The following is a 16174-nucleotide window of genomic DNA, read 5'->3' on the forward strand; positions in this document are numbered from 1 at the left end:
ATAACTTCAAGATAGTACAAAGTTTTAAAAATACACTTATTGCCGTAGGAATTCCAGATATCTGTTGAAAAATAGAAAATGATACTTCCACCTTCAAATGTAATAACGTGATGAAGGCGTAGCAAGACCCTCTGGAGCTCATAACGCGAACAATAATTCATCGTAATATCCCTCGCTTTCTACAAACATTGTTAACGAAGGAAAAAGCGCTTGCATTTATACGGAAAATCCACGCATTATGGCGTAAGAAACTTCGAAGAAGATTATGGTGGATAAAGGATGGTAATAACCTCTCCTAATAATTATGCTGGCAAATGCCGATGATTCTTGCGAGAAGCAAATATGGTTTACCAGTAAATAAAAATGATTAACCAGTAATAGATACTTCGACTACAGTCATTTTGAGGAGAATAATTATGAACGCTGAATGAGTACTCATGAAACTTCGATAAAGTTCTGAAACACTTGTCAGAAACATGAAAGCAAATTATCCTCCAACAGTAATATGCAAGCTTTCGATGCAAGAAACGGACGTGAGCTTCCAACCTTCTAATAAGTGGTTGAAAGAAGTGAAGGCGCACTTGACTAATTCCTCAGTTTTTCTGCTAAAGCTAATGAGCACGTAATCGATACTGAATACGAGAGTTTCGCAGGAACTGTTTTCTCCTAGACCATGCTACCCAGAAGCAAATTCTTTATAATATAGGAAAGCATCTTGCTGTCAAGAACTGCAGGGATTTATGGAGAGTTTCTTCCGTCCAAGACAAGCAGTGATAGTGTTTGGGGGGCAGAAGAAGGAAATACATACATATATTCGCCACGGTAAAGTGCATCGTGAAGAGAAAGGGGAACCGCTGTCCACAAGTGAACGCGACTGCTAACTTGATTCGCTTCATTCAGTGCGTGGTCCTTAGTCTCATGTGTTCGGACACCTTTGCACCTGTTTCTGACCGAATTCACTTCGCCTTCTCTTCCTACAACCCCGTGCCATAAGATTCGCGTCGCCAATATCATTGATCTTTACTACGCTTTGTTTTTCGTTTTGTCTACCACAAATTTAGACACGAGCTTTGGTGTTCGATAACTACATAATCGTTTACACTGTAACTACCATCGTAAGTGACTAGTGAAGCAAGAAAGTGAGTGGCATTATAGAGTCGTGAACAGGTTGAAGTACCCTAGTTGCGTCCACGTTCTGGTCGAGTATACTTGACGATTCGGACAGCTGAGTAATTGGAGAACGAATTTCGATCAATATCCTAACTCAAAATGACATACTACAGTCTTGTCGAGAGAAATCGGTGAAGTGTCGGCGAATTTATTTTCAGTGCAAAAATTGGCGATCAATCTTCCGCGAGACGCATAAATTCCAAAATAAGACAGATATCTCGAGCAGATTACTCTGTCGAAAATGACATCCCTTTTAACATATTTACTGCTGACGTTGAGCTGCTCCGTTTACATTGCGACTTCCAGGAACGAATCGAACATTCTAAGGCTCGGAAAAGCGCAGAGAAAACCATCCATCGTGGTCGAACAAAGCCTTAATCTAAATGCTACCGATTACGAGAACGAGAAATCAGTGTCCAAAGACCGGACACCCCTAATCGAATTTAGCAAAAATAATCCTGAACTCGACTGGAAAAAGTACCTAAAAATGTTCGAACAGAAGAAGGAGAACGAGGATAAGGTAGAGGAACTCGACGTCGATTTCATGAACGAGAAGCTCGAGAAAACGGCAAACAGTATCCAATGGCTGGCGGATCTCTACGATCCGCTAAGGTGGTCCAGAGTACCCGGAAAACTCGACGTCGATTGCAGGAGAGACTTGGAATTCTTCTTGAAGTCCCTTAAGGATGGAAAGCTGTGGGCAGCCAAGAGTAAGTAGAATAAATCCGTTTTGATTTCGATCGGGAAACGATCAGGAAATTCTGTCTCCCTCGCGACTTCCTACTACAGTGAAAACCTATCGCTGTGGGATTAATAGCGACAATTACGACGACACGTGTGGAACCTGTTTTAAAGATTCAAATACCGCGCGGATTTCACGACTGACAAATGTGGTCGGACGCATATTAGGATGGTTTTATCAGGCGGTAATATAGGCACGAGAAATTCTCGAGCACCGTGTCGTTGGCAAACTCGGTGGCCAAATACGTCATTACTTTGCGAAACTACAATTTGCTGCTTCATAATAATTGCCCGACCGAGCCCTGTCGTTCCTCTGTCGTTCGTTACGAGACGCTTTGCTGTCGAGGGAATGCAATTAAAGCGAATTCGACGAAAGCTGAAGCAATCCTACGACTTTTCTAACTTCGCAACATGGAAAATCCAAAGTTGCGCGAGCCGATTATGACGTTATTTTAGCATAAGCTACTGCGAAATTTAAATTCCACTCTGTGGATGTGGAGTCATTATCGTAAATTACAAGGGAGGCTAACCAACGCTTTGCACCTATGCATTTTCATTTGCACAGCGAGTTTTTATGTCCTAGGAAAAGATTTTACTGCTGCGAGACTTCCAGAAAAAGTATTGTGGACAGACTTTTAGAAAGTCCACTGAGCTATAGCAAAAGTCAAGATTGAATAGAGTTCAACGTCACCCATGTGGTTATACAATTATCTTGACCACGCAGCCATCATATTAATCCGAGTATAATTAAAGATCTGTTACTACGATGGCATTATTCTCTGACAACAAGGCATTATACGAATAAGTATGATGAGTATTTGCTTCACACCGTTCCTGTCGTGTACTGCGTGCATCTGGCGCGATAGTTGAAAAGTGGAGCTAAACGCGTTAATGGAATTGGAGCAACACATTCGCTTCTACTCGAAGAGTTTAGCATTGTTCGAGAGTAGAAATGTAACGATACGAGCGCTTAGTTAGAAATTACAAAGGACGTATTCTGCAATGCCTCCCTTTAGTTGAGAGCAGAACCAACTATTATCGTATCTTATGATTCCCGCTTAAAATTCCAACCAGCGGGAGAAGGTGCGTTCAAAGATTGCCTTTCTGAAATGAATGGTCGCGCCAAATCAAATTAGATGTGCGTTAGGTATTGCGTCAAGCGTAATCTTATCTCCTCGTTAATTTTATAGACTAGTTGCCATTTCGTATACGTCACGATGCAAGTTTTCACATACCACGCGCTGATCCTTTCGCGGGAAACTCAATCGAGTAAGTTACACTAGAGGAGAGATTAAAACAGCGATACGAAACGCCGTTCTTGTCACTGCAGAACCAAGTTCTGCTTGATCGAAGATTCAGGCTAAACTATCTCGGGGGAGTTACATCTCCCTGGCCGGTTGGGTTGGTTGTTTCGCTCATCGACAGACGACCGCACTTTCTCTACTGTCGTGATCACCAGCCGGCAGTTTACATAACTGGCAATGAACCTTCCGGACCTGCTCATATAATCTCATTCTCAAGCATTGCAACTTCGAAAATTTTGCGCAAGATGAGACCAAAGAAAATTCGGTCAAAAAATTGCAACCAAACGCTCTGTTTGCTTCCCATCGCGCACAATTCTGATTTCTGCAACTGCAATTCCCTTTTTTACAGTGTCAGACGCCAGTGGACGGTACTCCTCGCAATTCCATTTTGGAAACGGTTTCTGGCTCGGTTCAAGAACCCTTTGCAAGGAGTTGAACGCCACAAGAGGAAAAACTCAACTGGGAATTGACGAAGTGCCGCCTTATCCCCTCAAGTTCCACGTGGCCAGGATGTATTTGACTTTCCCCAAGGAGATCGAATTTTCCGTGAGTATTCTTGCCCTGCTTTCTCAACTTTAACGATTCTTCAACGCGACAGCAATTCATTTAATTAATCCATGTCCTAATCGGCTTCTGGGAGACCACATATGACAATGGCCATAACGTCGAATGAATTATTGGGCAGATTAATTAAATGCGCGGTTCTAAGTTACACGCAACGTGAGGGTGTGTGAAGGATCGTTTGTTTGCTGTACGAAATTAGTTGATTAGCGCGAGGTGAATTCACCGAAATTAAATTTTCGCGCGGAATTTTTTTCTATTTCGAATCGACTAATGGAAACGTTTCAATTGAGATGATACCGTAACAACGTCAGGATTTTGTAAACGTCTTAATTGCATTCAAATTAGTTTGAGAGTTCTTAGCAGCTGCTGGTCGAACTTCGTTCCAGAGGGAAACGTAAGTTTTAGTATTCGGACTAATCTGATTATCGCGGCATTTTATATCTTCCAATTAGTGGAAAACAGCCTGGCACCTGACAGTTGTTTCCTTTTTAAGACTAGTGGCAGAGGAAATGAATTTGCGAAACGGGAAGAAAGGCGAGAAGAAAGTTGGAGAAAACGGATGAACTCGCAACATATGTAACTTAATGTTCTTTCAATATGACTTTGAGTGGAGAAGAATGACCGATCGTCACTCTTGTAAATCCCTTACATCAAATTGTCTGGGTCCATCGTTTTCGCAGACGAATGGAAGAATCCTTTGATCTGAGAAAGATTATCTGATCAAGGATTCAGGTTACGTTGAACGAGTTGGAAACCACGTCATGACTTCCCTAGCGTTAGCGTGGCTAAAACCTCGCCACTGAAAAGCAGGAGAAATAGTCTACATAGTGAGGGAAAAGGTTGGAAACCTCAAAAGCCTTAAACCTTAAAAATCATGAAATAAACGTGAGCTCGAAAGAGTTGAAGGGAGCGGAAGCATAATCGGCTTAGAAGTATAACTTCTGTCAGCCTTACCCCATTAATTTATGATGGGGATTAATTGAAGCTGTCATCTTTTCAGATGCACTCTCGCTTTATCGAGTCCTTCGTATTGTTTCCAGACACGCCAAGTGTTTTTGGGCCTCTGTTTACCAGCAACGTGCGATCGGACATCCCTGACCTCGATGCTGAGAGCCAGCGCGGATAGAGTCGAACGAGAAGGTAATTCGACCTATCGATCGACTGGCCCGAAGATACACATCATTGCGATGAAACCTGTACCTTCCAGCAATTACAGCCCCTGGCTCGATCCCAAGTTGTACATCCTCTCGTAAGTAATGCAAAAACTTTTTCCCTCGCGGTAGCTCGTAAATCAGCCATGCAAATTAAATTTTCGGTCGTGCTTTGCCTACTAATAAGGCTTCACACAATCTTCTGACGATCGTTCTTTCCACAGCTATTAACGCTAACTAAAGACCGACTTTCGATCATATAAACACGAAGCCTTTATCATTGGAGAGACAGCATTTGCATCTTTCCTATTGATACTGTCGAAATGACTTTTTTGTGAGAAAACGACGAACTTGGAGAGAAACTTTTTCACTCTTTTTGGAGTGTGAAGGGTGACCATCTCGAATCATGTTCGCGGCAAAAAATACTCTACGACAGACTCCTCGAAATCTGCAGTAGCGTGGCACAAAGAAAATTCCGAACGGAGACTAAAGGTTTTCTGAATAAATTCTTTATGAAAAAAAGTATCGCCGTAACCGATAAAAAAAAGAGTCATCGCCACGTTATTACTTTGACGCTATATTACACAAGCTATCGCTTTGCACAACAGCGTCAGTGATGACTTTAAGTGACACCTATCCACGATGCAAACCTCTAATTGCCTGAAACTTCCTGATGCGACACTGCCGAGACTGTTCCACTGAAAATTTGCTGCTATTACGAAATTCAACAAACAGAAATTTGATGAAAACAGAGTTATTACTTGTGTAACTCCATAAGCAAACGGAATTTGCGCAACAGTTACATTTCCTTGATTAAGGGGCCACGGAATACCTTCTACCTACATACGTTCACGTAATTTCCTATTAAGATTCGCAGTACAGCTGGTTAATTTGTACGAATGCTGTTATTGCTGAGCACCCAAGTTATGTAATGAAAACTCTTCCTATTAGATTCGTCTCGAAATGCAAAATGGTTAAGAAATTTAGCCCGAGGAAGGTGCTTTACATATTATCTGAATTTGGTACAAGAGTAATTAATCACAATTAATATCTTAAATTGCCAATTCCTTAAGATGCTTCCTGCATATAACGTACGAAGCCCATGAACCGTTTAAATGAAAGTTGTTACGTACATTTTAATCGAGGCATCAGAGAAAAGAAGGAAGTATTCAAAAGGGTCTCGATTTTACTCCTGTAATGCCAGATCTCGTTAAACTTTCCTCCTTTTAAAAATTACTTCAACGCGGTAGAAGATGCTGCAGCCTCCGAACTAAAGACAGCGGCAGAAGTTTCACAAGATCAAATTAATCTCATTTTGTAAGGGTGCGTAATTTCTATTAAGTAATTAATCCAACCAAGTAAATTAATTTTGCGAATTCATTGCTATGTGGTGAACACGCCTGATCTCTGATCACGATGCATAAAGGCATTCGAGCAATCACGTGCGTAACACACTTTCTGCACACTTTCTTCCAGAGGAGATCGCTGTCCTTATATAAGTGTCTATGTCAAGCACATTTTGAAACACGTTTTCTTAGTGGAACGAAAGGAAATATTCTTGGACAGAAAAATAATACCACAGTAATGCAACAAATAAGTTACTATCACTAGCCACTCTACTTCCAATAAATTAGAGAAAAAGAACAACAGCAGCCATTAAACACGCCCCGAATGAAACATTGTGCAACTTATGTCACGATTGCATCGAACTGCAACGTAACGAGGATTGCATCAAATCAAAGAAAAAATTGTTGCAAGTTGTAAATCTCTTTGCGCAACATAGTATTCGCGACTCACCTTTTACGAAAGCTGTTGTTAAAGGACGTTTAAACACCAAGGCTTTTCAAAACGAGATCGAAACGATTAACTCGGGAAAATTTATATTAAAATCTCTAGTTGTTCCACTTGGTTCATAAATAATGTTATGTCATACGAGGAAAGATCGAGAGAAAGCGGGAGTTTGGTAATCGGAATAAACCACAAAATGCAGTTTGCGTGGCATACGTGTGAGTAACTATCTCGTTGGCCGTTTGACTATGGAGAATAATGAAGTCGCTTGTCCATAAAAATTAAATTCTTCGAGTAGGAAATGAAGATACAATCGAATTAGGCGGTGCTTGGATTGCGCACTACTGCAACTTTGCTGAATATCTAAACCTTATTCGAATATGCTCAACTACATAGACTAATAAGGAATCCCAGAAGCTCTTACATCTTTAGAAAATACCGGAAGAGCAATATTAGTTGGAAAACTCGCGATAAACTGACTCCTCTGTTGTAGTTTCTTAAAACATCAGCCAGGATATCGAGTTATTCCTGGGAGGAAGTTAACTGGCAATTTCCGACTTTTCTTTAACCACAAATTACGTCAGTAATAACGTCCGACTTGGGGTACAAGTATAGAACTTCGCGCCTACCCGCGTCCTTGCACGCAATGCATATTAACTATAAAATAAGAAGTGGTGCGTTCAGGTTCCAAGGCAGGTTACAATCTAACGACCTGATTTTAGTCAAAGACCGCTAAGCTTCAATATCGCAAAGCTCCTTTTGCCAAGATTAATACACGATTATGCTTGAAGGCTATTACTACGATTCTTGTTAATGATCAAGCTCTCCTCAACCACTTAATACCCTATCGGGAAACTAAAAGAAATCGAATGCCTAGAAGTATAAAGTTGTTTGCTTCGCGAGAAATTAATTCAGTCGACCGAGGTAGAAAAACGATTTTTATCTACAATTGATCTCAATGAACTTCAATTGCGCAAAGATCGTTGCACCAATAGGCAAACGACCGCCGAGAGATTCCCGATTGTGTACGGCCTTCCTATCGAGGTCGAAGCTCTCGAATTATTGACAGTTCCCGTTAAAAATTCAAGCTTCGCATTTCTTCCGGTATTCGATCCAGAGAGAAGGTGGCTCGAACGCGTATCGGTTGCACGCGCGTCTCGAATGCATTACGCAAGATCATTGAAAACGTTAGCACGTGAAAGTGGCCGCGTTATCGCATGCATTCCAGCTGAATGCGGGCTTCGGACGATGCGCTGCTCTACGACCGATCGATTACAACGGTTCACTCATACGAAAACCGACGTGAATCCAGTTTCAAAGAGAACTTCGCTGCCCGCCGTTCAATTCTGGACTGGATCCAGTAAAGCAATGAAAGTCCAGGCGCACTCTTCGAAAACTTATGCAAGATGCATCGGAAGGACTGCAATGTCACAAGTCGCGAGTCGCAGGAAAGTCGTCGAACTTTCCTCAAACGAATTATCGAATGAAGCACGATCTGTTATACGAAGGGTTTAACGCGGATCTACAATGCAAATGCACGCATAATCGTGTGAATTTCATTCCACGAGAGTAGAAGAAACAGAGCGCAAACGGTATAATTCTGAGAACACTGGGTCACAGGCAAGTCAGAAGACTGTTGAGTAATTTAAATTTATGAATAACGTCGAGTGAACATTTTTCCGCTTCTAGTACTTTCGTGGACTTTCCTTCGCAAATTTGAAGAATGTATAAGGAATTAAGCGAAGAGGAGAAACTTCGTTATTCAAGAGACAAAAAATATCATACGTTAACTGCCACTGTCGGTCTTGGTATTTTAACGAATTACGATATTTGCGATGCAAATGTAATGGATCGGTTTCTTCGATTCCACCCCGCGTGGTCTCGGTTTTCTCTAGAGACCTTCCCTCCACCATGCAATTTACGGATAAATTGAAAATTTGTGCGGTAGAGTTGCCGTCACAGCCTCGGGGGATTCGGATAAGGGATAGAAAAGCGAACTAAGAGCGATCTTTGACCTAGAAGCAGTTCCCTGTAAGCAACCCGTTAATGGACACGGTCCCCATCGGACGAGCAGTACCGCCCTTTCAACTTTTATGAACATCTTAATTCGCCATTGGCTTCGCTTTTCTTTCGAAAAGTTCTTGCCGCTTGGACACACCATAAATAGTGCCGAGACGAAAAATAAAGAAGGGAGATGCAAATAAGGCGAGACTGTATAATTCAAGTTTCGCAAGTTTTATGCCAATGGCGCAGCCGCTTTTCATTCGTATCAAGACCGGAAGTACTCGTGCCTGACGCCGGTTGGCCCCGTGTTAAGTCGGAAGAAAAACTTGCTCGCCGCTTTAAACTTGACTCTATTATTCGACTGGCTGACGGCAGCCTACCGCCAATAAAATTTAAAAAGAAATAGTGAAGCTGAAGTAGCAACTGGAGAAACTTTTTTCATGCTTTGCCAAAAGGAGCGACTTACCGCGAGATTGCAAAATTCCTGAAGACTTTCTCCTTCCTCCTCGGTTCCCCGCGAGTCTCTTCTTCAACATATTGGCTCCTCTGTTCGTTGGATGCCAGTTGTGAGATTAACTGGAAAAAGTGAGAAAGAAAATGATTCTTGTTTATTGTCTACTTTCTCCTATTATGGAAAAAACAATGTGTTTAAACGGAAACATAATTCCCAAGCATCCGATTTTAATCGATAATTGAAAGAACTAAATGAAGAAATGGAAATGAAAATTGGCCATTAACAACTCGGCCACTTGCTCTGATTTTATCACAATTGCTTCATAAAACTGTTCAAACGTTATCGTGCGTTTATCCTTTATTGGTTTTATGATTATATCCTTTATTGGTTTTCCTGCATCATATGCACACCTCTGCTTTAAACGTGTGAACAATTATTCCTTGCATTTAATCATTTGCAACCGCGTCCAGTTTAAGTTCTGATTTATATCGACCAACCACTTCACTTGTCAAGCATGTGATTTATAGGAGCGAAGATTAATAGGACTGTCAATAATCGATCGATTTTTTGATGGTGATTAATAAATCATCATGTCGCGATACCTATCAATTTTAAATTAAATGTCCATTTGAATCGGACTCTCTGTGAACAGAAGTTCCAACAAAAGCTGCAAGAAGCACCATAGGACTTTAAAATTGTGAAAACCTATTCCAAAGATACAATAATATCAATTCTAGAAGAGGTTAATATCGCGCGCAGGTGTTTCAATATTACCGGATCTATTTCCAGGATTAGCTGTTCTCCCAGATTCCAATACTTTAAAAATTCTAATATAGTATAATTTAAAAAAGCAACATATAAGGATAAAAAGTCCTTCGTATCAGATTTAAAAGCAGTCTAGCAATTACTGCAATTAATTTCCTATCTTACTTAATTAATTTCTCTCTAATAAGTTATTAGCTTTTGCGAAACATCTGACTTGTCTTATTTTTTTAGAGGAGTCGGAGGAACGATACTTCTACTGATGCTGTGCGCCACCATATACGAATACAGAACGATGCCAAGCTTGAAAGACGTCGAATCTTCTAGCATGTCCAACAACAACGAGAGGCTCAGCAATTTTTCCAACAAGAACTTGAATCAGGATCGCAGGATATCGATGGTCCAGGACAATGGCGAGGAGTTGATCGAGAAAGGAAAGGAGCTGCAGAAAGATTTGCCGGATCATCCTACAAACGAGGACAAGGAAGGTGGTAGACTCAAACATTCTCCGCGGGTTCTCTGGTACGATTTAATCCTTCATCGGCCAACAGGAAGTCCTTATCCTTCGATTTTTCTTCCTCAGGACTTATGTTCAAGTGTCTGACGGCCTTCAATCCTATCAGGAACGGAAGCAAGATCCTTAGCACCGAGCCTGCAGCCAGAGACAGTTTAACTTGCCTTCACGGTCTCCGAGTGTTCTCATTGGGCTGGGTCGTCATGGTTCACACTTATCTTCAGGTTTTCGCTATCGCTGGTAAAGTTACCTCATTCTTCACGGAGAAATTGTCTTGTAGAATTCGTTAACATCGAAGTAGCCTTGCGATTACTCTGGCTAAACCTATCTGACTCTGGGCGAAGGTAATTCACAGGGATAATTGAAGGTAATCAGAAAACTGATTACTATAATTACGATATCCTGCGGCTAGAACTTCGAGTCGCAGTGAACTACGGACGAAGCTTAATCACGAAGTACGGGAGGTTCTATCAAAGATAGTAACTTTTGTAATGGAGGCAGTATAACGCGAGTCATCTACCTAAAAACCGTTTCAAAAGCTCGTACGTTTCTCAAATCGCTTCTGCATTACACGACTTTAAAATCCAATTAAAGCGTTCCACTTTCTACGAACAGCCCTCATCGCAATCCATGTTAACGTATTGTGATGTAACTGAATGTACCGGTTTTCTTAATCCACCGTAATCGAGCCTCCCTTCTCTCAATAAGTTCAGACAAACCGAACACTTTCTCTGGTAATTCCACGATGACGACTTTCCCTCTCGTGATTTACAGAGAACAAGACTCTACGCACAGTGACCGAACGGAACTTCATGTTTCAAACGATCAGCAACGCCACCTTCTCCGTAGACACGTTTTTCTTCATCAGGTACGAGCAATCGATAACGAATATTTTCACCTTTGGGTAAAGAACAAGTTGATTTATGTAAATCGTATCCTTTCAGTGGCTTGCTGGTTACGATTCTGTTCTTTCGGTCTTCCGGAAATTTCAAGAGCGACAAGGACAACTTTTTTAGAACATGCTCCTCCAAATTTGTCATCATGATCCTCTACAGATTTATCAGGTGAGCGAACACGAACTTGTCCAATGCTATCGCGAAAGTGAAAGTATTGTAAAAAGGAGGGGATGTTCGACTCGAGTGGCGGGTCATCGATCAAATTTGATACGAGATTGTTTGGACCGTCGAGTAAAGGAAAAAATGTCCGTGGACGTGCAGTTACCCAATTTTCTGCAAATGAATCACAGCACTGACCTCTTTCGATCTCCTTTTACTAAGACTGACGCCAGCGTACCTCTTTGTCCTGGGAATAAACGAGATCGCCCTAAAGCAGGCTCAATCAAAGACGGTTTTCTCAATCGCAGTCGTCGATCACCCAACCTGCGAGAACTTTTGGTGGAGGAACGCGCTCTACTTGAACTCCCTTTACCCTCGAACGGAAATGGTAAGAATCTCATGCATAAAGATCAGATCGGTACTTCTACGGAAAATAATTGGCTCGAAACGATACGAATCAATAATTTCGTGATCAGCGACGAGGTAACGCTTGCATTAAGTGCATGGATAATTGAGTCAAAATACGGTGACGTAAAGGGAAACGGATGGCAACGAAGTTTCCAGCTGGAAATTCGACTCGTCGCGGCGAAGGATAGGAGACGAAGAAGGTGTCGGCGTCTCGATCGTTTTCCGATAATTAATTTCATCGTTCAAAAAAAGTTCTGAAACGATGGGACAACGCCAAGTGTCTAACTATCTTAAAATCAATTTTATCGTCGCTCGAAAGGAGTCGGTTAATTAATCGTTGAGCAATCTTTTACTCTTACATTTTTCTCGCCAAGACCTATGGCGAAGTTGATTCACCTTCAGAATTCATTCATTTCTTTGGAAGAATTGAAGTCAGAAGCCAGAAAACTTTCGTGAGACTCTTCCTAACGCATAATTTAATAATCGCTCACTTTTAGCCGCGTAGATATAAATCTTCCTGGAGCCACATATTTTCCAATACTTCCGCAAGGCCAATCCAACTGGAGCACGTTGAACCTTGTCGCAAATATCTGTTAAATAGCTGATTAACAACTTTCTAGTGTATGCTGTGGAGCTGGTACATGGCAAATGACACGCAGTTCTACGTCCTTGGAATATTTTTACTTCTTTTGTCAGTGAAGTATCTAAAAGCCATCGTGGCCGCCGTTCTTCTCCTGATCGTTTCCTCTTGGTTCACCACTTTCTTCGTGGCCTATTCCAACGACTACGTTGCCAGGTAATTAGCGATCAAATATTTCAAATACGTTTTATTACACGTATACTCTTACAATCCAGCCTAATTACATTCTCTATTAATTCCGTTCACTTTCGGAATCGGTTATTTTTTTCACGATCTTCTTCCTTCGCCATTTAGAATCCAAGAGCCGTTCGCGCTATTCGACGAACTCTACGACAAACCCTGGCTGAGGGCAGGTCCTTACTTCGTCGGTATCATCACCGGTTACATTCTCTTCAAGACAAATTGTAAACTAAGATTGCCACTGGTAAGAGCCTTAATTCTAACTTCCTCTGAACAACTAAAAAGCTAGAGATCACTGTCACAAAATCTTGATCAAGTAGTTTGTTGTCGAAGTGTAAATCTTTTGATCCGTTTCAGATTGTTCGAGCGATTGGCTGGCTGTTATCCAGCGTCCTAATGTTCTCGCTAGTTTACGGACTATACCCCGGAGATTTAACAGTGGCTGTAAGTTCCGTGTACGCTGCCTTGGGACACACCGCGTGGGCGGTGGCTGTATCCTTCATGGTGATTCAATGCTGCACTGGATCGGCCAGAATGATCGACAGCCTGTTGTCACTTAGACTCATGTATCCGCTCTCGAGGTTGACTTACTGTGCCTACCTGGTACATCCTCTCATCATGATGATCACTGTCACCCAGATGGATGGCCCGTTGCATCTTCATAATGACATCGTGGTGAGTGAAGGTTCTCATTAAGAGAAGCAATAGGGAACACGCTCTTCAAAGGCTCAGATTACCGCGAAACGAACTTCTGAACAATACGGTTATTTAACCGCGTATAGCTTCTATCAAAGCCAGCTTACGATCTCATAGAGAAACGAAGGGTTCTAAAAGCGTGTTTGCTTTTCAAGCTTATCCTGTACTTCGGCAATCTCGTCGCCTCCTACTTGATGTCGTTCTGCATTTCCATCGCACTCGAGGCGCCAGTAGTCAATCTGCTCAAGATCGCTTTTATTTCGAAGAAGAGGATGAGGTAGGAGAAAAAATCGAAGGTATTCGCGATCGATGGTGAGTTAATGGACGGTTTCGCCGTTTCTGGCAACAGCATCACTGGAATATGATGATATCGATCCTTCCTCGGCCCACAGGAAACAATCGTAGTCCTGCGACGAAGGGAAGAAGCACGCACCGGGATTGGTGGATGTTTTCGGAAGAAAATAGAAATTTCGCTTTCGCCTCGACGATGCCAGTGCTAACGCGTAGGTTGACAAATCAGATGCTGCGAACTCGACGCAATTTCAACCAGGGAAAATTGCTCGGCATCTATGTTCGACAAATTTGCGAACGTAATCGCGACTCGACGCAACAATTACTCATTTTGCGAGCAAGTTTCACAAATGATTGTCTTGCGCATGAACAGTGCACTTGTGGAGCAATGATCGACTCGCTGTCGCAATCATTTTTCTATTCATTTTAGTATTTCTAGATCGTTTTCTTTTATAGAAATGTGCGCGAATACAACATCCCGCACTAATTAAATAGCTCTGAAATTTATTCCTTCCCTCCTGCGCGGGTATTAGCTATTTAATTAACGAGTGTCAAAAACTATTTTACGATGCAGCTGCGTTAATCGTTATGTGCTCATTACGTACAGAATGTTCACCAGACTACACTGCCGTTAAATTTTATTTACCCCAACGTGACCCTGTTTCCACAACGCGTTCAGCGATAATATTTTTCTAGAGGCGTTACTGACTCTTGCGGGCTAAAATTTGCCTTCGCAACGAGAGTTAAATGCCCCTTGCAAACAATTATTCAGAGTGCTCCTTTACTTTTAATTCTGAGCTCGATTTGAGAAGCTTCCTCCCAACGTTTCGAGAACAATAGGTTTCGCGCGTTATTCTCGACGCGATTCCAATAGCGTTTACAGCTGACGGTCAACAGATGCTCGACCAGAATGTTTGCAATGAGGAAACTTCGACGAAACTTCGACAAATGGAGAATCGAGGGGGAGAAAGAAACAGAGAAGCGACGATAAGATTTGTCAAGCAGAGAGCGTAGTTATTCGACGATTCAAACAAGAACAAAAACAATTGAAAGCACGGGCTGATGCGACGAATGGAGTGCAATTTGTGAGGAAACTCTGGACAACTAGAATACACGGTTATTTACATACTAGAAGGAGCATAGAAGAAATTGTTTGATTAAAAAGCAGAAAGGACGCGCATTTGGAAAGTAAAAAATGCCTCCTCTCTTCGTGTGCATTATTTCGTTTTCGATGACAAAAAACGCGCGAGACAGGGTGGGAAAAGGAACGAGTTGCCACAGGCGAAAAGAAACTACCCAAAATGTACGTGTTCGGTCGTGCATAATAATTACAGTATTTCTAGATGCGCTTTCGATCCTACTGCGGCAATTCAAGCACGGAAATGTGTGATTAGCAATGCAATTAACGTCCCGTCAATTACGCCCGTATAATGTCTCTTTCGCGCGACAGGGCTATCCCTCGTTCGCATAATTTACCAGGAGCGCCGCGTCACGTCACGCCACTCTTCCTCCACTGTTTTCCAGCGTTCTTGCAAAACTATTCAGACTTTTCAGACCACTTTGCCTTGCTCCAAAGGCGCTTAGAATGAACTCTGAACGTTCACCGTCTCGAACCCCGATATTTCCCGCATGTTGGCTAACCAGAAATCAACGGTGCAGGTATTTCAAGCTTCAAAGTTTCTTCCCCCTTCAACCTGCAAACGACTTCCTTCACTCACGCACCCCCTCGCGCATTCCAACGTCGAAGAATTCGCTGATAAGATTTTCTCAGTCTGATCTCGTAATTTTCCAAGGAGGAATGGAGGAAGCACCCCCACTGGACATCGATACCCAAATCAGATCAGGATTCTGCAAGGTTTCACAGGTGTGCGCCTTTTCCTTCTACACTTCGGGCAATAGAACTTCTGCCAGTAGCTGCGAACGACAGGATATACTTTGAATAAAAATTTCCATTCGAGACCTCTCTCAGTATCTCCTTAGAATTTATAGATCAGAATTTTGAAAAATTCAAGAAATAAGGCAAGTGTGAAGAGTCTGCTTAATTGAAATTTTGAATCATTTTGTATAGGAGAGGAATATTTCGTTAACGAAATCAAGCGCAAATCAACCGTGTTCCAAGTCCGCAGTCTTGCGTACAAGTAGAGCCTGGATGGTGCTTGCCCTACAGTAACTAAACCCTAATACAAGTACGAGCATTCCTATATGGGTGATTCAATCGACACAGTTTGCCTGTAGCTTACAGAGTACTTCGGTTAGATTGAATTCCTGATTCTCGTCAATGGTCACTTAACTGCCAGATTCTCTAAGTATGCTGGTTGCGGTGTTTTGAAAGGAACGTTTGATCGATATAATCAAATCATGAATCGATCGTTTCCGACCATTCGTCTAAACGCAAATATTCGAATCAGCCTTGATGGCTTCTACAGTTCGCATAGTATATGCTCGCGCATGC

The 16174-nt window shown here is 42.0% G+C and overlaps 2 protein-coding genes across 2 annotated transcripts in view; one reads left to right on the plus strand and one right to left on the minus strand.

Annotated features, from left to right (window-relative positions):
* The window catches only part of Tyn (trynity), a 109915-nt gene that overhangs the window by 75749 nt on the left and 17992 nt on the right, over nt 1-16174 (minus strand). Inside the window, exon 2 of the mRNA XM_076377027.1 lies at nt 9189-9298. The gene's annotated coding sequence lies outside the window, so the exon portion shown is untranslated. The remainder of the gene's footprint in view (nt 1-9188; nt 9299-16174) is intronic.
* LOC143178397 (nose resistant to fluoxetine protein 6) lies at nt 1412-13712 on the plus strand. The gene is made up of 12 exons (XM_076377025.1): nt 1412-1880; nt 3565-3761; nt 4820-5028; nt 10173-10426; nt 10522-10692; nt 11227-11320; nt 11397-11516; nt 11730-11895; nt 12536-12711; nt 12850-12979; nt 13093-13410; nt 13587-13712. Exons 1-12 carry the CDS (start codon nt 1412-1414, stop codon nt 13710-13712), a joined length of 2430 nt encoding a protein of 809 aa, XP_076233140.1.

Source organism: Calliopsis andreniformis, chromosome 4, assembly GCF_051401765.1.
Source record: "Calliopsis andreniformis isolate RMS-2024a chromosome 4, iyCalAndr_principal, whole genome shotgun sequence".
NCBI lineage: Eukaryota > Metazoa > Arthropoda > Insecta > Hymenoptera > Andrenidae > Calliopsis > Calliopsis andreniformis.

Bases quoted from the DNA above. Each gene is read 5' to 3' on its own strand.
- LOC143178397 (XM_076377025.1), top strand. From the start codon at position 1,412: ATGACATCCCTTTTAACATATTTACTGCTGACGTTGAGCTGCTCCGTT. The intron at 3,762-4,819 runs GTGAGTATTCTT...TATTGTTTCCAG, and splicing joins CCAAGGAGATCGAATTTTCC to ACACGCCAAGTGTTTTTGGG. The intron at 5,029-10,172 runs GTAAGTAATGCA...TTATTTTTTTAG, and splicing joins CCCAAGTTGTACATCCTCTC to AGGAGTCGGAGGAACGATAC.